The 25,753-nt window shown below is 41.3% G+C and overlaps 1 protein-coding gene across 3 annotated transcripts in view; it reads right to left on the bottom strand.

The window, feature by feature from the left end:
- Nucleotides 1–25,753, bottom strand: part of CDK14 (cyclin dependent kinase 14) — a 399,726-nt gene that overhangs the window by 209,004 nt on the left and 164,969 nt on the right. For all 3 annotated transcript variants that reach the window (XM_075827675.1, XM_075827674.1, XM_075827676.1), the window contains 2 exons: nucleotides 24,585–24,647; nucleotides 2,731–2,854 (listed from right to left, as the gene is read on the bottom strand). In XM_075827675.1, coding sequence (XP_075683790.1) covers nucleotides 2,731–2,854; nucleotides 24,585–24,647 — 187 coding nt within the window. The remainder of the gene's footprint in view (nucleotides 1–2,730; nucleotides 2,855–24,584; nucleotides 24,648–25,753) is intronic.

Genomic DNA, 25,753 nt, shown 5'->3' with positions numbered 1-25,753 from the left:
TGAGGCAAAAAAGTGAAAATGGCGCCTCGGGCCTCACCCCCCCCCTTCTCTCAAAATGTAGATGGCTAAGATAAAGACTGAACTGTATATCTGTCAATACACTATCCCCTGTAGTCAGGGACCTGCGCCAGTTTACTAGTGTTAAGCAAAAGAAAAAAATAAATAAAAGCCTACTATTTTTTTTCTCCAGAAACAGCGCCACTCTTTTCTAGAGGCGGTGTGTGGTATTACAGCTCCACTCCAAACAAGTGAATGGGGCTGCTATACTGGACACAATACCCTAAAAGAGTGGCACGGTTTCTGGATAAAAAAAAAGCAGGCTCTTTAGTTCCAATTTAAATTTTTGAAAGATATCATCCTGCGAGTAATACAGTGCATAGGAATCAGCTTGCCCATGGTAGCAACATTCACTGAGAAGAAGCTTACCATAAAGCTCCTGGTCCCAATACAAAATCTGTAACAGGGCTCCCAAATTATTATATGCCAGTTGTCAAGGGCATGTGCCCAGGTGACGAGGTGGGGCAGCAACAAGATGCTTTACTTCAGGTAGGGTGTTTGGATACAGGGCTAGAGCAGTAAACGGCATCTTTGCCTTGTTTGCAGGAAAACGTAAGTGTCTCCTCATGGACTCTGATGGGCCCGGGTGCAACAGCAACTTCTACCCCTCCTACAGATGCACCCTTATCAACCTCAACACAACAACTGTTCATCAGGACCTTCATGGATTGAGCTTTCATGCACGCCATGCACAGGGCAAACAAAACTGGTTTTAAGAACATATGAGGGTCATGACTTAAAAAAAAAAAAAAAAAAAAATTTTAAAAAAAATTCTTGGTAAATTTAATGCCCTCATAGTTCAGTTCTGTGGATATGTTAAACCTGTCTACCTACACATAGAAACGCAATTTCATGCAAGACTGAAAAATCTATTTGTTCATTCATATACATTTTTCAACATAGCAGACATTGAATGATGGTCCGATCAACTTCTAAGAGAGTCGTATGGGCTCTCGAGACAATTGCAGGGACCTCGTACAATTTGCTCTGAGGAGTTTCCGCGTCAGATTGATTAGCCTATTATGCATGTATGGAGAGTAATTATTGCATACAGACTATTCTATTGTCCCGATAGACCTGAACATTGTGCGTGACCTATAAATATACTGTCAATAAATGGCCATTAAGCTTGTCCCAGGTCATTACGTCTGACACAGCTGTGCAATGTAAATACACAAGGCAAAACCAAAATCAATAAAAATACAAAAAAATCACAGAAGTGACACTCTGAATAAAAAATGCAAAAAAATGAAATAAATATCAGTGGGACAGAATCAGTTATTGTTATATTTCCCATACACCAATAGTGGGTTCAAATGGAACAGCTTTTGACAAAACCAAAAATAAAGGATCAATGAAATAATGTCAAGAATTACTTTAATTCTGCAATACTTTATATTTAGTGGATGCCAAATTCAGCATTGAAGAGATCTATTCTTTGAATGCAGTTCCCAGAATTTATTCCCATTTAAAGGGGTTGTTCATATGTCCCACTCATGTCTCCCCTCTATAAGCCAGAGTGCTTTCGGGCCATCTATGTATATTACATGAAAGGCTATTCATCCCAATGAGCAATATGTAATACTATTTTTCCCCTGCAGTGGCCGCTGCAGGGGAAATGAGAAGCTGACGGCAACATGGGAGGATCCGCAGCGATCAGCAGATTGTTGTGGCAGATTTCATATTAAAAGGTGTTGCCGTGATGCGTAAACCCCTTTAACGAACAATTTTTTAAAGTCCTTTAAGCAGAAAATGTGTTTTCTTTATTTCTGAAGCATTGGTACCAATTTGCAGATTATTTATATTTTCACGAACTGCTTTTCCAGGCCACAAGACAATCAACATCATGCGTATAGCAGACTCCTTAGGGCCAATTGAATCTATCTTATCAAAGCAAGAATAAGAAATGTTTCATAAGAGGAGCTGAAATTGCAGTAAAACAACAATTTAATTACGATTTGCTAATTAGCTACTGAATTATTACATTACAGATTTAGAAAAGAAGCTCGTCTTTCCAGTTTTCTAAAATAATTGGGGGAAAAAAATCTAAAAATACAAGGTTTTTTTTTTTTAAATCAGCATTAATCATCAGCTAAGATGCTGTATATGTGAAGGTTTAATATATATTATCTAGGCTCAAATCCAAAAACAATAGTCAGCCATTTGTGGTCAGAATAACCCAAGCCAAAATGATGCCACCCAGCTTGGACTAAAGAAAATATAGAAGTATAGAAAAATAGTGATCTAACATACGGACAATGAACATCTCTCATATGCAATGCAAATGGGTTTTAGTAACCAACTTGACTGAAAAAATAAATGGATAGATGGATAGATAGATATGCGATAGATTAGAGAGATAGATTAGAGAGATAGATTAGAGAGATAGATTAGAGATAGAGAGATAGATTAGAGAGATAGATTAGAGATAGAGAGATAGATTAGAGAGATAGATTAGAGAGATAGATTAGAGAGATAGATTAGAGAGATAGATTAGAGAGATAGATTGATAGATAGATTGATAGATAGATAGATAGATAGATCAGTGAAAACCAGTTTGATAACCATTAGCAAAAAAAAAAAAAAAAATTATATCTAAAGAACATACAAAAATCAATAAAACCCTCTGGCTTCCTCATCTGTATAAAGTAAGAGAGGTAAATGTCTCCTTACCAAAGTCAGCCAGCTTCAGCTCCCCTGTATCACTTATTAGAAGGTTCTGTGGTTTCAGGTCTCTGTGCAGTATATGGCCTTGATGAATGTAGGACAGTCCTCGCAGCAATTGATATAAAAATAACTAAAAGAGAAAAAAAAAGTCTCAATCTATAAATCAGATTTTACAAAAACATGTGCAGAAGTATATACTTTTTAATGAACATTTTAATTTACAATGTGAATGAACGGTGATGGTCAGGCAGATTAAAAATAAATAAAAAGGAACTAAAAAGGAAAAACACAAAACATTTTGAAAACATAAAATTTGTAAATATGAATAAATAAAAACTATAACTACTTATTTTCCTTGCGTAGTGAGATATGAATGGAGTACAAAGATTTGTTGACCAAAAATGTTCTTTTCAACCAAATAAAGAACAGAAGTCCTAAAAGAGGTTATAACGAGTCGTTCTTCTCACCCTCCCTCCACTTCATGCTTATTATGTATATTGCTCTGCATTTACAATGTAGGAACATTTCGTTGCTCCAATATTTGTGTCCAAATATATAATTGGCTATGAAAGGTATTGAAAATAACAGGAAATATTCAGTTTTTCGTTCAATTCCGCTTGCATTGTAGGAAGCATTCATTTCACAGGCGCTTAAAATACAGGAAACATTTTTTGTTCTTGAAGAAACAAAAACTTTGCAATAAATGTTCCCCCACCCACTCACAACTAATACAGATTTGAGAACAGAGAAAACTAGAAAGTTAAAGCTACATTCACATGGCACATGCTAAACTGCCATACCCTTCCATAAAGGCCCCACACGGCCGTGCCGATAATCGCGGGCCGTGGACAGCCGCCCGCATTTTCGGCCCATGCTCCCATACAAATTATGGGAGCATGGCCCATAAAAAGCAAAGAATAGGACATGTCCTATCTTCTGCGACACACTTTTACAGCCCGGACACCTTCCCGTAAATAAACCTATGAGCGACATATCGAATTGTATTGCATACAGTTGCATACAAATGTCAGGGGTTTACGTACATGTCCCAAATGTAGCCCCTAGACAGGACGTGAACAGAGCCTAACTTCTATATAAGTAGAGGAATTCCCATCATTATAATTCATAATAACCATGGCTGGATCAAGGTTGGTGGAGGCCATAAGCCAAATATTTGGATCCTCTTCTCAGTAACAATGTAAAATATGGTGTGGCTAACTTAATTTGGCCATAAGCAATAAATTATTTTGGTAGATGCCGCCAACATCACCACTTCTGCCAAATTTTTAGGTTTCTATGTCATGTTGCTGGGAGAGCCGGTGATGCACTGGGGGGGGGGGGGAGACTGGTTGGTACAAGCCCCTTAGGCAATTGCCTCTTTTGCCCTTCCAGATAATAACAATATTGGATAAAATACTATGTTAAACGATAAAGGGGTGTCTTATAGTACCCCTCTATTGGCCAAGAGAGGGAAACCGACAATCTGTATAGTGGTCCAAACTGGTCTGCCCCAATAATATAATGTAACACACAACATTATAAGGGGATATGCTATATAAAATCGATGGTTGGATTAGGTGGTAGGACAGACCCATTAGTAAATCTGTTATACCCTTTAAGTATAGTCTGGAACACCTTTATGGAAGCTTCAGAAATGTTCTTTAGGATAGAATTTCACTATAGTTACACATCGTCAGCATTGCAAATAGTTATAGTACTGTATTGAACCATTTTAGATGGTTTCCTTCCACCTTGCGTTTTCTACTATTTCTATTATTTATTCTGTGGTGGTACTTCAGGTTGCCTAGTGACCACTTTATTCCCTGTCTAGGTGACCACCACTTTAGCATATGTATCAATATCGGAAGGGGTCATAGCATGTTCTTTCTGCTGCATAAGGACCCATGCAAACGACCGTAAAAATCACTTCTATTGGCCATGGACACTGTCCCGTTTATTATCCGGGCATTACAAGTGTACCGCAAATTACTGAACATGCCCTATCTTTTGTGTTTTACGGGCCGTCATCCCAGACTTTGTATGGGAGCACGGCCGAGAATGCGTGCCGCTGTCCGCGGCCCTCCGTGCCCTCAATGGTGGCCCCTGATTACGGGCACGGTCGTGTACATGGGGCCTAATAGACTGCCTCTACGTGCTGCACAGTATTATTTTCACTAATTTCACTCAGGCAAAAGAAAGATAAAAATTAGCCAACTTCTTAAAATAAGAAAAAGGCGAAACCAGGCAACTTACAATATTTCTTATTCTTGTAATGTGCCATATGGGAGTTCAGAGGGAACTTTGGAGAAAATATTGAGGAGCACAAGGAGATGGGCTTCACGCAATCAATCTTTAGGCGTTATATAACCAGAACAAGTCCCTTGGGTGTGATACATTCAGACCGGCAAAGGCAAGTATTTCCATAAATTTCACTTTCTTGGCACATTCGAGGATACAGCCAGGGATGTTTGATTTAAGATTTCTGCGGAGTCACTCGGCTTGGCCATACTACTATAAATATTTAAGAGGAACAAGCAGTGAAGCTAAACAATTTATTTCTTGGAAAGCTGCGGAAAGTGTAGTTCTATTATATAGATTTTTGACTTCACTGCACAATTTTAGGCACGCAAAACTCAAAAGTTTTACGAATTTATATTACGGAAGTCTACGGGGCTCTGTTGTATGCTGCCCATTTTAAACACTATTTTTCATCCCCACTATTGGTGTGATGGGGGGGGGGGGGTATTTTTTTGCTGGTATCTTGTTGATGGTCTAATTTAAAGGCATAATATTAGAATAGGAAAATAAATAGTCTGCTCCTCCACTTTCCTGAAACCGCAACACTGTTGTCTATGGGCCGGGACTGGTATTCACTGAAATGGGGCTGAACTTCAATACTAGACATAGACCGTGGACCAGAGGGGCGCTATTTCTGGGGGCAAACTGATCACAAGAGCGCATACATTTGATACATCTGAAGCTTTAAAACTTATAACTGTGAACACATCAAAATGTCTCATTTTTCATCTGGTCAACAAAGTTACCCCCCACCCCTTCTCACCAGCAGGCAATTCCTCGGTCAGAAATGTTACATGAGAACCATATGGTGTGTTTATTTTGCAGTTTGATTACTTTTTTTTCCCTTCTGGAAAAAAGAAATCCTTTTCTATAAAGCTAAAATGATATTGGTTTCAGGGATTAATTACGCGGCTACAGAAAAAAGTACATAATCGTAGGTCCTGGCCCACGTGTTTTATTGATTCTATGGCATAAATCATCATCGGGTAATTAATTTAGACTGGTAAGATGAAGAGTCAGTCACATCCAGCTGTGTGTTCCTCTCAATGATTCTGTACATAGCGGGATATGTTCAGAAATAACACTTATGAAGAACGGCAGTCTGGCCCGATGATACAAGAACAGAGAAGAAAGAACCACAATGAACCAGTTCTTGCTTGTGGCATTTCGGATTGATCATCATTACTCATATGCGGAGGACTCCTCAGAAACATTATTCCTAATACTCTATTTTTTTTCTCCATAATCCCTATTTTCAACACTATAAAACGAAGGCAACCTCAAAAAAAAAAACAGCTATTCCAATCTATGAGCGTTCTCTAGGGCCCCATGCACACGCCCGTGCCTGTAATCATGGGCCACGATTGCGAGCACGGCTGGCCATCTGACCCGCCGACAGCCGCAGACAGCTGCCCGCCTTTCCGTCCTGTGCTCCCCGTGGGAGCACGGACCGTAAAAAGCAAAAGATAGGTCATGTCCTATCTTTTGCGGTACACTTCTACTGCCCGGACACCTTCCCGTAAAGAACACAGGAAGGTGTCCGTGAACAATAGAACTGAAGGCGTCCATAATTGCGGTTTCGCAATTACAGCCGATTTTTACGGTTGTATGCATGGGGCTTAACATTTAGGCTTTATTCACACGACCGAGTGTCAAATCAGCCGATTTGAACCCGTGCAGGACCCGTTTTTACAGATCCGTCATAGGCTTAAGTCTATTAAAGGATCGGGGAAAACGGGCAAAAATAGGACATCTCCGATTTTTTCCTGGGCTGTTCACACGGTCCGTTAAAAAAAATAAAAAATAAAAAAATGGGTCGTGTGAATAGCCCTATAGACATGTTTCGTCTGAATAGGTCCTTACAGTATGGTTTCTACATTGCAACAGTTTGTGGCTCTTACAGGATCTCCACATTTTTCCCACAATAAGAAATGTGTCAGTTGTATATTCACTTTTCAGTCTCTTTCACCTACTACAGACTAAATTATTTATCAATCTACTGCATAGCCTGTCAATTGGATCCCTATTTTGGGCTCTTAGAATTTAGATTAGATTGGAGGGTGGTAAACTAGTGGAACTACAGGTTAATGTACTGGTCAATATAACAACTACAATATAAGATACACTATTTAATACATGGAGAGAGGTTGGTGCATATGGAAAACGGCTCCTTTAATATTCTACTTTCCTTTAATCCTATGCAGCCTCCTACTGCAATCCACACAGTGAGAAATATATAAAGAAATATTCCGCTCCTATTCAAGAAGATCATTCATTTTATTCACTTCTAACAAACCTTAGATCAGACCGGTTTCTGACTGTAAGGCAACATACTGCAGTAGGAGCCCTCCCACATAGATCTGTCTGCTATAGGCCACCAGGCTTTGCCCTTTCAACTGGCTGCAAGCTGAAAACGGATGGGATCAGAGAGAAACTAAAGCCTATTCTTTGTAAGATTTTTACAAGACTATTTCAGGAGCTACAGGAAATCCTGATGACTAATAATCAGTAAAGAATATTGGGTTTATTAGTGGATGATGAAGTATCAAAGAGCAAGCGAAAGAACAGTCACCAGGACAAGTGCTATGAAAGGCCATTTTCCACCAGCCTATCCTGAAATTAAGCCTAGAGAAGTGTGCTTTGTATATTGGGGGGCCAGAAGTCCTATATGACGTCATCTCAGAAACAATTTTTTGATATTCGGCATTCTGGCAACAGTGCCACTCTTTCATGGGATGTATTTAGTATTCACTTGAATGAGGCAGAGCTGCAATAGCAGACTCAGTCCATAGACAAAAGGGACGCTGTTTCTGGATGAAAATAGTCATGTTTTTATAATCTCAGACAACCCCTTTAAGCCACAGCTAGAGGAGGTTGTAGGTGTGGGATAATAGGAAGAGATGACCTGTGAACATTCGGCTTTTCCTCCGTTTTTCTATCCAGGACAGAAAGGCCTAACTTTTTTTTCCGCTCCCTGCTCCTCCCTATCCCGTTTAGTGGTGTAACCTAAAGCTCCTTGGGCCCTAAAGCAAAATCTATACCATGGCACTCACACCTACCATATACCATTTATTATACTAACGTCTTATGTGGCAGGGAGACCATTGGGCCCACTTAGGCACCAGGTGCGACTTTCACCTCTGCCCCCTTTATAGCTATGCCCCTGCTCTAGTTGCAGTTCCTCTGTAGAGGAGAGTCCTGCCCAGGTTCTCACTACCCAATAGCAATGGGATGGGACAACCATGGCAAGGTCCCCCTCCAAGGGCACTATAGCATGGGCTGCCTCTTGGATCAACATAAGAACAGTTCACACTAGAATTACAGCTCTTTCCCTTTAATCACCAGTGAGCAGTTTCCAATGTCACAATGTTCCAGTATATAAGTGGAGGTCTGCTACATGGAAAACCTTTTATAAATACTTGAATTAGGCCTTTTGTGGGGCCCGGGGCTCCCAGCAGCAGGAGGCAGGGGAACATCTTAGGTGCTTTATTCAGCCATGAGTCTCTGTTCACAATGCAAAGAGCTTTAGCCTTCTGTAATGTGTTGAAGTGCTCTTGGATACAGAAAGAATTTTGAAAAGATTCCTATGAAATGAATGCAGAATGTTCAAGTGTTTGGCAGCAAAGTAACATTCAGATTTTCAAGAAATGTCATTTGTTTTAAATCCTCAGACTTCCTAGAAATGCGGATTAGAGACAATGGTTTTATCTATACAGATCTTCTATGCTTCTCTGTATGTCTCATACGCTCCCTTCTTCTGGGTTTTAAATATATTCACCGACCAGCCATAAAAGTATTGTGTAGGTCACCCTTGTGCCACCAAAACAGCTCTAACCCGTTGAGTCATGGACTCCACAAGATCTCTGAAGGTTCTTGTGGTATCTGGCACCAAGACAGATGCTTTATATCCTGTAAGTTGTGAGGTGCGATCTCTATGGATCAGACTTGTTTTTTCATCACATCCCAAAGATGATCGATCAGATTGAGATCTGGGGAATTGAGACAAGTCAACACCTTAAACTCTTTGTCGTGTTCCTCAAACCATTCCTGAACAATGTTTGCAGCGTGGCGGGGGCATTATCTTGCTGAAAGAGGGCACTGCCAATAGGGAATAAGGTTACCATGATGGGGGTACTTGACTGCAGCAATGTTTGGGTAGGTGTTACGTGTTAATGCAACAATCACATAAATGCCAGGACCCAAGGTTTCCAAGCAGAACATTGCCCAGAGCATCACACTGCCTCCGCTAACTTGTCTTCTTCCCATAATGCATCCTGGTGCCATCTCTTCTCCAGGTAAGTGATGCACACACACGCAGCCGTCCACATGATGTGAAAGAATACGTGATTGAGAAGACCAGGATGCCTTCTTCCATTGTTCCATGGTCCAGTTCTGATACTCACATGCCCATTGTAGGTGCTTTTCGCAGTCAGCAAGGGCACCCTGATCAGTCTGTGGCTAAGTGGCCCTAAGCGCTGCAAGTGGAGACGCTCTGTGTGTTCTGGACACCTTCCTATCAGTCATAGTGAGCAGTAACATTTTCAGCAATTTGCGCTACAGTAGATCTTCTGTGGGATCAGACTCCATGGGCTAGCCTTGGGCACCCATGACCTTGTTGTCACTTTTCCTTCATTGGACCACCTGTGGTAGGTAGTAACCACTGCATACCATGTACAAGACCAGCCGCCTTGCAGATGCTCCGACCCAGTGGTCTAGACATCACATTTGACCCTTGTCAAAGTCGCTGAGATCCTTACACTTACCAATTTTTCCCGCTTCCAACACATCGACTTCAAGAACTGACTGTTCACTTTAAATGGGCTGCTTGGTGTATAAAAATTTTTTTTCAAATACCCTTTAAGGGCATTCTGTAAATAAAGGAAAGACCCTCATTCACACATCAATCGATTGGCCAGGGTGAAGAATGGCTACAAAGAATGTCTCTCATTCATTACATTGACGGTCTATTGATTTCAATCAGCATAATGTAATGCTCTATATTCCCTGTGGTGGCGCTGCAGGGAAATTGAACACTTGCTGCCAGGCTCCTCTTTAGATTAAAGATGATAGCTGGGAATTCCTATGATCAGCTTTTTTTCAGGGGAATGTCTAATATAAAAGTGATTGCTTAAAGTGAATAACCGCTTTAAACAACTATATATATTTATGGTATTTCAAAAATGTCTTAGCCAGTCCCTAGTGTCCGCATACTGAATTTTTAAGCGTTCATTAATTAGGACATACCTAGAAACCATGGCAACAATGCATAGATAAAAGGGATATGTACTGGTAAATGAATTGAATGTATTACCACGTACCCAGATAAACCAAATTTACTCAACCTTTACTGTCACGAACGGCTCTAGGGACAGCACAATATACAAACCCGACATACTATCGTGCACTCGATATCATAATTCCACAATGAAGTAAAAATTCGATTTCACCCAGCAGCTGCATGCCACTCACCGAGTATGACCATGCAGAATATTAAGGGTCTGGTGAGAGCACATACACAATCGCGTAAAATGGGGAATACAAAATGAACAAATGTCAACCTGGATAATGGATTCTCTATGGTGTCTGTGACAGTCGGCCTTAATTTGGTGTAATATTACTTGGACTTGCGCACACCTGCCTGCTCTGTGGACTGTGAACGGCAAAATATTACCTATTTTTCAGCTCCATCAACTTTAACGTCCCTTGATTTGCACATGTATGAAACGTAACATTACATTTACTCCACAGTCCAAAATCCACCAATATTTCAATATTTTGGAATATAACAAAACCCCAAAAATATCTATTTACCTACCTCTCTCGTGTATCTCTCTCTCTCGTGTGTGTGTGTGTGTGTGTGTGTGTGTGTGTGTGTGTGTATCTCTCTCTCTCTCTCTCTCTCTCATCATACATATGCATTTGACCATAACCCTATCACAGAACAGTCATGTGGGTTGCAGCTGCAGCTATGCATGACCAGTCATGCAGTCCTAGTTTCTGCATGAATCCTAATGCCTAAACGTTCATGTCCCGTGAATGTTTTATTCACAAACAAAACAAAGCCTTTTGGGGTTGACATGGACAGCTTCCGGATAGGGTTGCCCTTTTCAAGGTTTCCCAATATTCCTATAGGTATACACTAGGAAATGAATGAGTTCTCTCTCTCTCAGTATAGAATACATACTTACCTGAGATGGGGGGTATCCAATCACCATGTATAAATCAATACTCTTCCCATAATCATCTTAGGTCACCAGAGATATTCAGTATCACCCCGCTAAACCACGCTAAACCCCCGGTTTGAATTACGGCTCTCGGCTCCATGGCTCGTTCCCGGGTCCTTTCTCCTTCGAGCACTGTTGCAATGGGTCCTGAAATCAAACAGCACTAGCGCCAGACGTTGGCCAGTCTGGAGTTGAAGAAGATCTGGGACCAAGGAGTGGTAGCAAATTAAATCAGATATTTTTGGCATAGCCTATGAATATGCCATAAATGTTTAAGTTGGGAATACCCCTTTAAAGGGTAATTCCCATCACAGGTAGTGATGCTTTCTGGTTGGTTTAGGGCTGACCTTTGAAGCACCACCGATACGGATTGAAACCCCTTCCCCATTTTTTTTGACAGGACCAATTTAACATCTCAAAACAAGTAATATTTATGATCTTCATGAACCCAATATAAACTAGGTATTAAGATGAATCTTCTTTCCCATTTGGATTTGATTCCCAATCGTAAAAACACAAAGATTAACTAACACACAAGTATTTTTCTGCCATTTCAGATTCGTGCCATAGTCTGTTCATCTGACAAAGTATTGATTGTTTTTGCCATTTTTCCCAATTAAGAAACATGGCGGACAAACGTCTTCTATGAATTGCATCTAATTTATCAATTAAAAAAAGATACACCCCTAAAAAAACAAAACATGAAGGACAATTTATAAGAAAACTCGCTATCATTTTCATTAACCAGTCAATACATATAATTACAAAAACACAGAACCAGGGACATTTGAAGAAGTAACAGATGATTCCTAGAAGTGTTTCAGATTGGTACAATTATTATTATTATTCTATAAAAAAATAAAAAAAATTCCTCCCATCATATTATTTAAAAAAACAAAAAAAGTTAACTCAACTCCATAGAAGTCACATAAATCATCATCATACAATAGTGATCATATATAAAACCATTGTAAAGTCAATAAGATAATCTTTATATAATTGATTTCTGGTCTAAAAAAATCTATTATTTCCAGCGGTTGTATCGTGTGGTATGGTAGGATTATTTTCTGTCAATAGAACATACAGTATTCATTATCTGGATATACTGTGAATCAGAGCGTTTCTGAAAATCTCTTTACTATCATGTAACAGACAATGGTTAAGGAATTCAATACATTTCAAAATGTCCTGAGATGTGTGGGGCAAGATGACCAGCTTTGAATAAAACATAATTTTGTGATACTTTGTCAGGAGATGTCTATGTTATATATGTCTTTGTTGGCCACCCAGTGGTTGTGATGTGGGTTGCAGCCTGTCGAGGGTTTTGCTAGCATTTCGCGATATTGTATTGAATTGGTTTCATGAGAAATTGTGAAAAAGTTGTTTTCCCATAAGGGACATTTATGCCATATCCATAGGATATGGCATAAATGTCAGATAGATGAGGGCCCCACCTCTGGGATCGACACCCTTCTCTAGAACGAGGTCCCATAAACCCCATTCTAGCTTTTTGTGCTCACGCCGACTCCTGGCCACTTCTGGATTACATGGTCGGGACATGGTGGGGAGTTACGGAAACAGCGTAGCAAGTGAACTGCGCTGCTTCCGTAGCTACTATTCAGTTCTATGGGAGTTACGGAAACAGCGTAGCTCAGCGATTCTGAAAAAGGGGATGTGGCTAAGCTGAAATGGGTGAGGCTTAAATGCTCCAATGTGTGATAAAAAAATTGGCACCAAAATTGACAAACTAGCATAAACTAAGCCAACTAAGAGGGGGTATAAGGAAGAGGAAAAGTGTCTAGCATGTTTAACAAGAAGCGATCAATTTATTATACAGTGTGTACCACTATGATAAATTTGGCGCATCTTCTGGCTGCCTGGTCTATGTTTCTAAATATTACACAGCATTAGTAAATCTGCCCTACTGTTTCTACAGAAGACGAGCATGTATTAGTGGTTTAGAAAAATCATCTTCAAAATACCCTAATGTGGCCTTCTGAGTTAATAGAGGATAGTCCCTCATTAAAGGGGTTTTCCCATCAGGGACATTTATGGCATATCTACATGACATGCCATAAATGTCAGATAGATGCGGGTCCCACCTCTGGGACATGCATCTATCTTTAGAACGGGACCCCCTAAACCACGTTCTACCTTTCTCGGTTCCTGCTGCCTCCCGGACACTTCCCGATTACATGGTTGGAAATGCCAAAAACAGCATAGCTCGCTGAGCTACGCTGTTTTCTTAACTCCCATAGAAGTGAATAGCAGTTACGGAAAAAGCATAGCTCATGTGCTACGCTGCTTTTGTAACTGCCATTCACTTCTATGGCAGTTACGGAAACAGAGTAACTCAACGAGCTACGCTGTTTTCCTAATTACATGGTTGTAAATTATAAAGTGCTCCTGCAGTGGGAGCTGAGCAACGTAGAACGGGGTTTAGGGGGCCTCATTCTAGAGATAGGTGCCGGTCCCAGAGGTGGGACCGGCATCTGACATTTATGCCATATCCTGTGGATAGGACATAAGTGTCCCTGATTGGCAAACCCCTTTAAGGACCTATGAAAGGCATCTATGCAATACAAGGATAGCTCACTGATTTAAATGGTCACCTTGTAATGCTTACGCTTTCCTGTGGTGGCGCTGCAGGGGAATCGAACCGTAAGATTCAGTAAAGCAAAAGAAAATCTTGGTTGGCACTACTCCACCTACATGGCAATTTGTCTTAGAACGGGTGGTGCATCGTGCATATAACGTGTCACTTCCAACAGAAACATGAATACAGAAAAGTTTCTCGGCACTCAACCTTTAAGATCAACTGCAGCACTTTTATTAACAGGAGACATTCACATAGCAGTCGGATTGCCAAATTTGGAGTCGGGTAGGAATGTTTCTACTAAAATCAGGAAAATTGGCTTTTGCATCATGAGTAGATTTGCCTTCCTCTGGCTCGACATTGGAGGAGAATTGGCTGACCTGGATGGACATATGTATTTTTTCAGTTTTATAAACTATGTTAATGTCCCGTCATCATAAGCATTTTTTGTACCTCCACAGTGCTCCCCCTCTACACACGGTTAGAAATTGTGAGAGCTCTCTGCGGAGACACAAAAAGAAAACAACCTATGGATGAGGCAACGTTGAGTGGGCTCCACCATTCAGTGGCAAATGGCATCCATGGGGCATGTTTCTATGGTATGTACCAGGGTGTTTGTAGTGTTACATTTATTTTCAACAAGTTTTATTGAGTTTTTTCAACAAGGTAAGGAAATATATTGCATAAACATACACAAAAAAAAAAGGGGGGAGATACACAATATATAATATATCGCAACTGATACAGAAATGTACTAGGCAGTATGTCAAACAGTCAGGACGGTGTTGATAAGAGCATGTAAAAAGAGGAAACAAAATTGAGAAGTGGAAAGAGGGAATGGAAAGAGGGGAACAAAAAGACAGGGAAAGGTAAAGGTGTGGTCGGCCAGAGATCTAGAGAAAAATCATTAGCAAATTGTCAAAAGGCGGTGATCATGGCACCAGGTAGGTGAGAGTAGGCGTAATTGATCCAGGGCAGCCAAAGCAACTCGAATCTGGCAATCCTATCCAATAAAATACTTGTGAGTTTTTCGTTTATAAATATTTGGTCCATTCTGGTTTTGACACCTGCAAAAATTACTGACTGCTTTTTCCAGGAGTGGGCAATAGTCATTTTGGCAGCCAATAGGATGTAAGAAAACAATTGAAATTGTGCATGCGTTAGATCAGAGGGTTTAAGGTGGAGGAGAGCTAACTTAGGATCTTTATGCAAAATTATACCAAACAGACTCTGAGCGAGACCAAAGACTCTGCTCCAGAATCTAACGAGTTTAGGGCAGGACCACCATATGTGGAACATGTCACCAGGCGCGGGGCATCCCCTAAAGCAGGAAGCAGGGTAAGAGGGAAATGCATGCGCAATTCGGCTGGGGACCAGGTACCACCGCATCATAACTTTATATGCGGATTCTAAGATATTCGTATTGATAGAGCAATGTGAAACTGTGCTCCAGATACTACGCCACTCAGCCAGTTCCAGCGTCATCCCCAAGTCCCGGTGCCATCGGTCCACATATGTATGAGGGGTAGGGGATGGATTGTTGAGGAGCCATTTGTATAAGAGGGATATCATCCCTCTCGAGGTTGGGCAGATACTACAGATTCTCTCGAACTGTGAGCAAGAGTCAGATGTTTCCCTGTTGTTAAGAAGAGAAGTAATCCAGTTTTTAAGTTGTAGATATCTGAATATCTCGCCACTGGGGATCTGCTTAGAGGTCTGGAGTTCACAGAACGAGAGAATCCGAGAGTGAGTGGGCGTGAGGAGTTGGTGAACTCTAAGTATGTCATTCGACCACCACCAATTAAAGGCATAATAGTTGTCTGCGCCAGGAGAGAACAAAGGGTTGTGCCATATAGAAATAAGGGGAAGATGTGGAGAAATCAATCTACTGGAATATTTGATAGAGTCCCAGACCGTTAAAATGTGTGTAAGAGAAGGGGAGAGATGTGTAGGACGTAAGGATGGTGGCATCCAGGGCAGAGATTGTATCGGGGTGGGCGACACCTCCGGAATATCCAGGTACACCCATAGAGGCATATTTACCGAAACGTGTAATTTAGGCAAGGATGCTATCATGGCTGCTTGATAATATTTAGAGATATTAGGAACACCCAATCCCCCGTCTGTCTTCAGCGAGCAGAGAGTGGACCTGGATATTCTAGGACGTGTGCCACGCCAGATAAACGAGGATATACGGTTCTGAAGGAGACGTAACATGTGTGGTGGGACTTTTATCGGCAGGGTTTGAAATAGGTAAAGAAGCCTGGGGAGGATGGTCATTTTAACCGCAGAAATCCGTCCAACCCAAGAGAGGTAAGTGTGTTGCCATGATGTCATAAAAGAGGTGAGGGAGCGGATCAGGGAGGGATAATTGGCAGAATATAGCTGAGCATATGAGGGAGTCAGGTGAATACCCAGATAATTTAATGAGTGTCTGGCCCACTGAAAAGGAAAATGGTTACGTATGGAGTGTAGGACTTGTTGGGAGAGATTAATATTTAAGGCGATTGATTTTGTAGGGTTAATTGTTAGCCCAGAAATTGAGGCAAAGTCGGATAAAGTTTTCATTAGGTTGGGAAGGGAAACAGTAGGTTGGGAGAGCATTAGTAGCATGTCGTCAGCAAAAAGGGACATTTTATGTTGCATGCCCGCCACCTCCAACCCTTTGATGTTCTGATTTTGGCGTATCATCATAGCCAAGGGCTCAAGAGCCAAAATAAATAGAATGGGAGATAGCGGACATCCTTGTCTAGTGCCCCGTTCAATAGGAAAGGGAGCAGACTGATAGCCAGCATAGCAAACTTTGGCTGTAGGGTTGGAATAGAGGGCATGCACCCAGGACATAAAGTGACGCTGGAAGCCCCACTTCCCCAAGGCAAAATCCATGTATGACCAGGATATCGTGTCGAAGGCTTTTTGAATATCGAGCGAGAGAAGCATTGAGGCCACATTTCTCCTACGAGCTACATGAATCAGAGATATAACTCTCTTGGTGCAATCACTTGTCTGTCTGCCTGGGACAAAGCCAGCCTGGTCCCCATGGATAATAACGTCAAGGAAGCAGTTTATCCTAGTCGCCATAATCTTGGCCAGGATTTTAATATCTGTGTTCAAGAGTGATATTGGTCTGTAGTTGGTAATTTGGAGAGAGTCTTTTTGTGGTTTGGGGATCATAGCGATATGAGCATGAAGGGTTGATGGGAGAGGGGTTGTACCAGCTCTGAGGGCATTAAAGAGTTGAGTTAAATACGGGACCAGTAGTGGGGAGAGTTTTTTATAATATAAAGGGGAAAAACCGTCAGGACCAGGTGATTTGGAGGGTTTCAACTCCTTGATGGCTGCCTGAACCTCTGCTTCGGATATCTCAGCCTCCAAGGCCACAAGGTTGGAAGGAGTGATATCCGGAAAAGTCAGGTCTGCAAATAAGCCTTCAGCCCTCAAGGAGTCAAATAATGGGGGGGAGGAATATAAGTTGGAGAGAAAATTTTGAAATAGGGAAGTGATTTTATTGGGGTCCGCTGTAACATTACCTGTGGAAGTTCGTAACCTAACAGGTTCCCTTGTCGACACAGGGACCCTCAATTGACGAGCCAGGAGTTTACCCGGTTTATTACTTTGCGAGTAATATCGCTGTTTGGACCATCTAAGTTTGCGTTCTACCTGCTCCGTCAATAGAAGGTCTAGTTCCAGCCTAGTAGCATCTACCGAGGTTTTATTAGCGGTCGAGGGGTTCTGTTTCCAAGTATGTTCCTTTTGTTCTAACAAGCGGTATAACTCTGCGATTTTTCGTTCTCTATTTTTCTTTTTAAATGAGCCTAGTCGAATGAGAGCTCCCCGCAATGTGGCTTTATGCGCCTCCCATAATATAATCGGGGAGGACGTGGAACCCACATTCAGGTCAAAATAATCCTTTACCGCCGCTTCCACTTGCGCGAAAGTATCTTTAGAGGACAAAAGGGAGTCATTCAGACGCCAGTTAAAGGAGAGCCCCCGTGGGACCAGGGAAGAAAAAGAAACTTCCACTGGGTTGTGATCAGACCAAGGTGTGCTCAATATCTTAGCTGAGGAGCATAGTGGTAGAGATCTTTGAGATGTAAATATGTGGTCAATACGGCTAAACGAGGAATGAGGGCAGGAATAGAAAGTAAAGTCTTTTGTGGTGGGGTGGAGTTCACGCCAGAGATCTTGAAGGTCATGTAGTTGCAACATATCCCTGAACTCAATGGAAGGTGTGTGGGATGTGGATGGATTGGGGGTCGGGGATTTATCCACTGAGGGATTGATTACCAGATTCGAGTCACCCATAACCACCAGAAGACCCCGACGGTTAGCGTCAACCAGCTTAAATAGGTGGGAAAAAAACCCTGTTTGAAAGTCATTAGGACCATAATAACCTACTAGGGTCACTTCTACATCAAATAGTGTGCCGACTAAAATCACATAGCGTCCAGTGGGATCAATAATTTCTGTGTTGCAAATAAAAGGGAGATTCTTTCTAAAGGCAATAACTACTCCTCGCCGTTTTTCGTGAGCGTATGCGCCATAAAAAACGGGGAAGTGCGCACTTAGATATTGTGGTTTAGACGTGGCAGAAAATCTAGTTTCCTGGAGGCAAACTATATCGGCATGGCTAGCTTTGTAGAAATGAAAAGCCTTCGAGCGTTTATGTGGGGAGTTGAAACCCTGGACATTGTGGGAGATTATTTTCAAAGCAGGAGGGGCCATGAGAATGGTTTAATGATCCGACGAAGACCTCTGACCGACAGGGGGAGAAGGAAAGAGGGGAAGGTAAGAAAGGGGAGGGAGAGATAGACTAAATAAAAAGTAATATAAAAAAAACTATGCACATAGACATCGAGAAATGGAAAATGCCCAAAACACGGCATAGAGAAGTGGATAGCAGTACGGGTAATACTACTTGTAGAACCAGGGGGTCACCGGCACCTGGGCACAAAGGTGTGGTAACAACATTTTGTTGGGGTGAACTCAAAAATGTAGCAGAGGTAAAGTAAGGGGAATAAAACTTAATTATATTGACAGCCAATGTAAAGCAAAGTTAACCGAACCCACACAAAATGGAACTGCGGCAGGCTTGGTGTGCTCCACTACTTGTATACAGAAACAGAGACAGTGTTGTGGAGCGGCATATTAAAGTACAGTGTATGAAACAACATCTCGAGCCGGGAAACAGCATGCCCGACACCCGCCGCCCCCAATGGGAGGCAGGGGGCACCCGGCAGGCCGATCCACGGCCCGAGAGAAGTAGGCCGCAACTCCCGGCTGCAATACAGAATAAGAGGCAGTTGAAATGTATGTCCAGCAGGCCATGCATGCAGTGCCGCCATGTGGTGAGGCAAAACATGCATAGCAGGCCAGACCAAAAATCCATAAATGTGTAAGTGGAAAATGAGTGCGGGTAATGCCAGAAGTACTTTGTATGTAGTGAACATCTTAGAAATCAACAAGACAAAACGTCAAATGGGTTAAACTGCCCGTTGCAGAAATCAGTCCCCATCGTAGACAGACCACCGCAAGTGAGGCAGAGTAACAATCCAAGGTTATTGGAAACAAAAAGGTGGACAGTCAGACCACAAGCAAAAAGCACTCATCCATCAGGCTGGGTCGTCACGAACATTGGGTATGGCACCAAATCTCCCAGGTGGTCTGCGTGGGGGAACTTTCTCCCAGATGGGGCGAAGAGGAGGTCTGTCGCGGCGCGCCTGAGACGTTTGACTCGGTCTGTCAGCCTCCACAGGTAAGAGTTGCAGGGTGACCAAAAGTTGCTTGAGGTCGTCGGCTGAGCTGGCAGAGTAGAATTTATTATCCACAGAAAATTGGAGTTTGAAAGGGTATCCCCAGCGGTATCTAATCTGACGATGTTGTAAGACGGCCAGCAGGGGTTTCATATTCCGCCGCTTTTGGATGGTGATCGGGGAAAGATCGGCGAAGATTTGATATTCGTGACCCTGGAACAGCAGGGATGAAGCAGCTCTGGCTTTTTGAGACAGGGTTTCTTTAGTAGCATAATAGGTAAGTTTCACCACTATATCCCGTGGCCTACCATCTTGACGTTTGGGACCGAGCGATCTGTGGACCCGATCCATCTCCAATCTGTCTATAGGGAGGCCTGGCGCCAATTCCTGGAACAGGGCAGTAACCGAGGAATTAAGATCTTCGTAGGTTTCAGGTAAACCTCTAATTCGAAGGTTTCCCCGCCGCGAAACGGTTTTCAAAATCCTCTAGTCGGAGCATAGTGGAATCCAAATCTGCCCTCAGGGAATCGAATTCAGCATCGTGCGCATTTAAGACTTCTATGGTGTCATCCATTTTAGTCTCCAGGACATTTGTCCGGGCTCCCAGCTCCCGTATCTCCCGAGTAAGATCCCTGGACAGCTTAGAAGCTGTAAGTTGTAGTTCCTGCTGTAGAAGCTGCTTAAATTTTTGAAGCAGGGAGGCATCTCTAGTAGTAAATTGTGGATCGGGTTGCTGGGACCCGTCCTCCTGCGAGTCTGCTACGAGCTCGGGTGAGGCCTGTATGTCGTCCTCTGAGCCTGCCGACATGGCGGGAGAAGTTGCGCTCTCAGGCGTGGGGGCAGGGACGGAGGACTCCGGCGGTTTTAAGTCCTTTCGCCCCACTAAATTCTTCCGGACCATGAACAAACTGAGCTGGGGGTCGACTGGGGGAGAAAGTGGGGTGTGATAGCGAGATAGTTCACCTCAAATGTTAGCGTCTGATAGCTGTTGTGCCCAGGAGTCGCGGAGCTACCTCAGCATGCGGCCATCTTGGTTAGCAGCTCGCGAGCGCCCCCCAGTGTTACATTTATTAATGTCTTGTCACAATTTTTTATCAATATAAATTTGTACAGAATAAGATATTTTTTTTGATTTTTTTTTAAATTCGTGATAAAAAATATCCAAGTCAAGACAATAGACCGTGCAAACCACAGTGATCCTGAATTTACGTGTTAAGAACAAACAATTGCAAATTTATTGGGAAACAACGACCTTGTGATAGACGTGAATGACAGAATGATAAACCAATTCAAATAAGTAACTTGCCGACATATTATCTAATTTAAAGAGATGGTTAGAAAAGAGTGCGCTGTACTGGATTGTATCCTACGTGACACCCAGTATGGAGACAGACAGCTTTATTAAGGGGCTCGCTGTATTCACCCATTCATTCTGAAACAGAGATGTTGTGTGAACCGCATAATTAATACCGGCTCCCCCAGTTTCTGGACACACGCCAATATGATCTCTGCTATGTTAATATACAACCGATTCATCCCCACATCTGCTGCCTCCACCGGAAAGCTCCACGCAGAACTACTAATGGAAAAACACCATTTTATGCTATGGAAAAACTCGGCAACGAAAGGGTCAATTATAGACTTTAAATATATTATATTTTCTTTTGATATTTTTTTATGTTCAAATATATTATTACTACTAAAATTACTACTACATGAATACCACTATTACTTGAAGACATTATTATTGCTATTATTACTTCATTAATACCACTACTATTTTAATACATTACTACAATATTAGTACATTCATAGCACTATTACATAAATTATTATTATTATTATAATTACTACTACATTAATACCACTGCTTTTTCAATACACTATTAATAATCAATAATAAATATAACTACTACTATTACATGAATACCAATACTACTTTAATATATTATTATTCCTTCTACTACTACATTAATACCGCTACTAGTTTAATACATTATTATTACATTTCCACTCTTACTTATAATATAAAATATATTATTATAATTCTTTTTATTACTACTATTTTAATAAAATACATCATTTGATTATTCCCACTGTACTACTACTTCAATTTAAAAAAAAATATTATTTCTTCTACTATTTAAAACCACTACTATTTTCAATAAAATACCTTAAATTACATATATTATTATTTTTTATTATTATTAGTTTCGCTAATACCTTATTACTATTGCTTTTTTTTATATAACAGCTACATCAATATTAATGCAAAAAAAAATTCTCATTACTATTTAAGAAAAACATTTTCAATTCTTTAGGAGATTTTCCACAATTTTTTAAAACGGTGGGATTTATGAATTTCAATAAATGTAAAGCGAATGGTCTTGCAGTGTTTCACCCCTGGGACTTCACCAGGCGTTTTTATTTAAGTTTTGAGGTGCTCTTTAATTGCTTTGAGAACATAAGTTAAAAAACGCATGAGTTTTACTGCGGTTTTGCGAAGCCATGCGGCTAGTACAGGTGAAGCACATGGTTTCAAAACTGCGGCAGATCTTTGCATTTTTATAATGCATTTTTTAAAGCAATTAAGAAGCAAATCAAAACGGCAACAAAACAACCTGAAATAAAAATTCCCATTGAAAAACAAAGCCTTTGCAGCTACCACCTTTGAAGACCATTTAAAAAAACAAAAACAAAAAAAATGTTTTTATTTTTATTTTAACCAACTTTTGAATTGGGTTTTATTTAAAAAAAAAAAAATTATTTTGATCGATGTGATGAATAATACGCAGGACCAGCGCTCACTGAAGCGGTCAGTCCCGCTGACCAGACGGATTTGGCTTTGCCCTCAAGATACAGCTTCTATGTATACAGGATACATAAAAGCTGTATTTCAAAACATAAATTTTTTTTTTTAAATAAAACCAAAAGTTGTTAAAAATAAAACATTGATTTTTTAGAAAAATAAATTACATTCAGGTTTACATAGCCTATAAGGACAAAGCCAGTTCAGGAAGGAAGGACGCAGCATTTATTTATTCATTCCTTTTTGTCTCATTCTGACAGCCATAACTTTTTTATTTTCCGTTGACATTGCTGTATGGAGGCTTGTTTTTTTTTGCCATAGATGTTTTTTTATCAGCTTTGTGAGCTATATACAGTACAGTATACAGTCATGTTTATCTTTTAAAATTTTCCCATTTCACCATTGTTTGTTTTTTTGTTTCTTTTTTAGGTTGTCCAACATGCGGTATAATTGACATGTAAAATGGGTATTTCGGTTACAAGTTACTTGTAACTTGCTGATCGGTGGGTATCCGACAGCTCGGACCCCCACCGTTTACGAGAATGGGGAACCGGAAGTTGCCCAAACCCCTCGATTGAACCTTGCGGAAGATCGCTCATGCGCACTGCCGCTCCAATCATTCTCCATGGGAGCGCCGGAGATAGCCGAATGCAGCGTTCGGCTTTTTCTGGTGCTGCCATAGAGAATGAATGGACCGTTACTCTGATCGCTCCTCCCCATACATTATTATCACGTCGGCAGCGCGTCTTCCTGTTTACACACCAAGATGTGCTGCCGACAACGATATTTTACTTTTTTAGAACGATACGATCAGCAGATGATTCAGCGTTTGCTCGTTCATCTGCTGATCGCTGCACTGTTTACACAGGGCAATTATCAGGAATGAGTGTACTATGAACGCTTGTCTCCCTGATAATTGCCCAGTGTAAAAGGGCCTTAAGACTGGCCCACAAGAGTACCAGAGGATCCTCCAGGGTCCCAGATTCTGACACAATAACAGGCCCTAAAGGTCCAGCAGAAGATGATCCAATTTGGAACGGATTTGGAGCCAATAAATTGCTGCTAGGAACAATTCTTATCGGTTGATTCACAAATAATATATCAGAATTTATGAATGATATGAACAGTGTGTGCAGCGATATCTGTATAGATTAATGTTGGGCCTTCAGAAGAATTTCCACTGCCCAATGCATGCAAGCCCCACACTATGCAAGCGGGACTGTCCCGCTCGATCCGGGGCGGCTGGTAGAGATCTGGCTGCTGTCCAGTTGGAAGGCATCCGGATGACGTCCGGCTGGAGGCATGTCCCGGTTTTAACTGCAGTTGAATGCAATAACGCCTGCCAAAAACAGCTGGGCGCAGACAGGTGCAAACGCACTCGCCAGCGCCAAGCCACACACAGCACAGACCGGAGGAGACGTGCAGAAGAATCTCCTCTATTCGTAGTGGGAATGGGGCTAGGTGAGTATTTTATTCTTTTTAGGAGTCACTATGGGGGCATTATACTGTGTGTAGGAGGCTCTATGGGGCATTATACTAGGTGTGTGGGGGCACTCTGGGGTAATAATACTGTGTGGGGAGGCACTTAGGAGCATAATACTTTGTGAAGGGGCACATGATACTGGGTGGGGGTGCTATGGGAGCATTATACTTTGTGGGGAGTACTAAGGGGACATCATTACTGTGAGGCTGCCCTAAGGAGGTATCATCACTGTGTGGGGACACTATTACTGGGTGCCACAGAAAGAGGGCATTATGAAAGTGTCAAGTGCCCAAAGGAGCACGGCTATAGTTTGTCACCCAAAGTAGGGAACTGGGTGTGAATAGACAGGGACTTGGCAGTGTTAGAGATGTGGTGCCATATGACTTGTCCCTCTTTACGATCATTGAAAGTTGGGAGGAATGCTGTTGGAGAGGGACAGAGACACTGCGAACCTGCGAACATGGGTCAGTCCGAGCTGGAGCCCCTTCCTTCACAAGCTCCAGGGCAAGGGTGGCGTATATATATATATATATATATATATATATATATATATATCTCACGTCTACCTGAGTAGCGACCATCTACAATAACGTTATCCGTCCGTGCTGACACAGTATCCACTGCCATCCCATCAGGACACGCACATTAAGCCCACTAATAATTTCAGTTTTGTATTGAGTAAAAATAGACCCTTTACCTTCACATTGTCCGGATGCAAACCCCCGGGGTATTTGTCCATGTACTGACACAGATCTGTATGCTGAAACACAGAAACAGAAACCATAATTACCAACTCAGAAAATCACATGGGAAAAGCAAATCACCTATTCACCGAGCAAACAAACAGAACGGTTTAATTCATAAACACAATTGAGAAATTGGGAGATGCTACTTTTTAAAATATAATAGGGAAAACGTATATATGTATATGATGTAGTGAAGCTCAGAGTGTCTGATATAGCAGATCTGTTATCCGACACAAAATGTTTAAAAAATGAAAGGGTCTGAAGACTTTCCAAATGTGTTGTATACTTTAAATTCGTGCATATGGTAAGGGTTTGTCTGTTTTCAGCAAATTTTTTATTTTTTTTGTATAATAAAAAAAAAAAAAAAGTTACACAATTTTACAATATAATTTCTGTATTAATTCCTCATGGTTCTCAAGATCTCAGCTTGTTGTTAGTCAGTAGGAACATTCATTGTTTACTTCCAGTGGATAAAATTCTGTCCACGGTCATGTGATGGACACACAGGTGCTGGTATCGTTACAGGGTCATGCGATAGACACACAGGTGCTGGGATCGTTAAAAGACACATCACTGATACACATAATGTAACAACCCGTGCACCTGTGCGTCCATCACATGACTATGGGCAGAAATGTATCCACTGGAAGTAAACAATGAAAGTTCTTCCTAAATAAAAACAAGCAGAGATCTTGAAAACCACGAGGAACAGAGAAAGTATATTGGAAAATTGTGTAACTTTTTTTTTTATACAAAATAACATGCATTTGCTGAAACTGGAAAAACCTTTAATAAGATATAAAACATGAAAATGAATGTTTTCTTCACTTCAAAGTGTAAACATCATTAAATGCTTAAAGAAACTAAACATCACAGGATCTTTAAAGCGTACTTTACATTTTTGAGGATTTTTCTTAACTTTAACATATCTTCAAAATAGTTTCCAAAAACCAAGCCCTGCGATTTTTTGCTTTGATACCAGTAATTTCCCAGCAGGGAGTCCCCGTCTCTACTTAATAGATCCCTCATACAAGGAGTGATTTTACAGACATTCATGAATGGTTTTATATAAAAACCTCCCAGAATACACTTATCCCACTCCCATGGGGTTTCAACTCAA

Source organism: Rhinoderma darwinii, chromosome 5 (assembly GCF_050947455.1).
Source record: "Rhinoderma darwinii isolate aRhiDar2 chromosome 5, aRhiDar2.hap1, whole genome shotgun sequence".
In the NCBI taxonomy this organism is placed as follows: Eukaryota; Metazoa; Chordata; class Amphibia; order Anura; family Rhinodermatidae; genus Rhinoderma; species Rhinoderma darwinii.
Note: the sequence above shows the minus strand (reverse complement) of the source record. Positions and strands in the feature narration are given on the sequence as shown.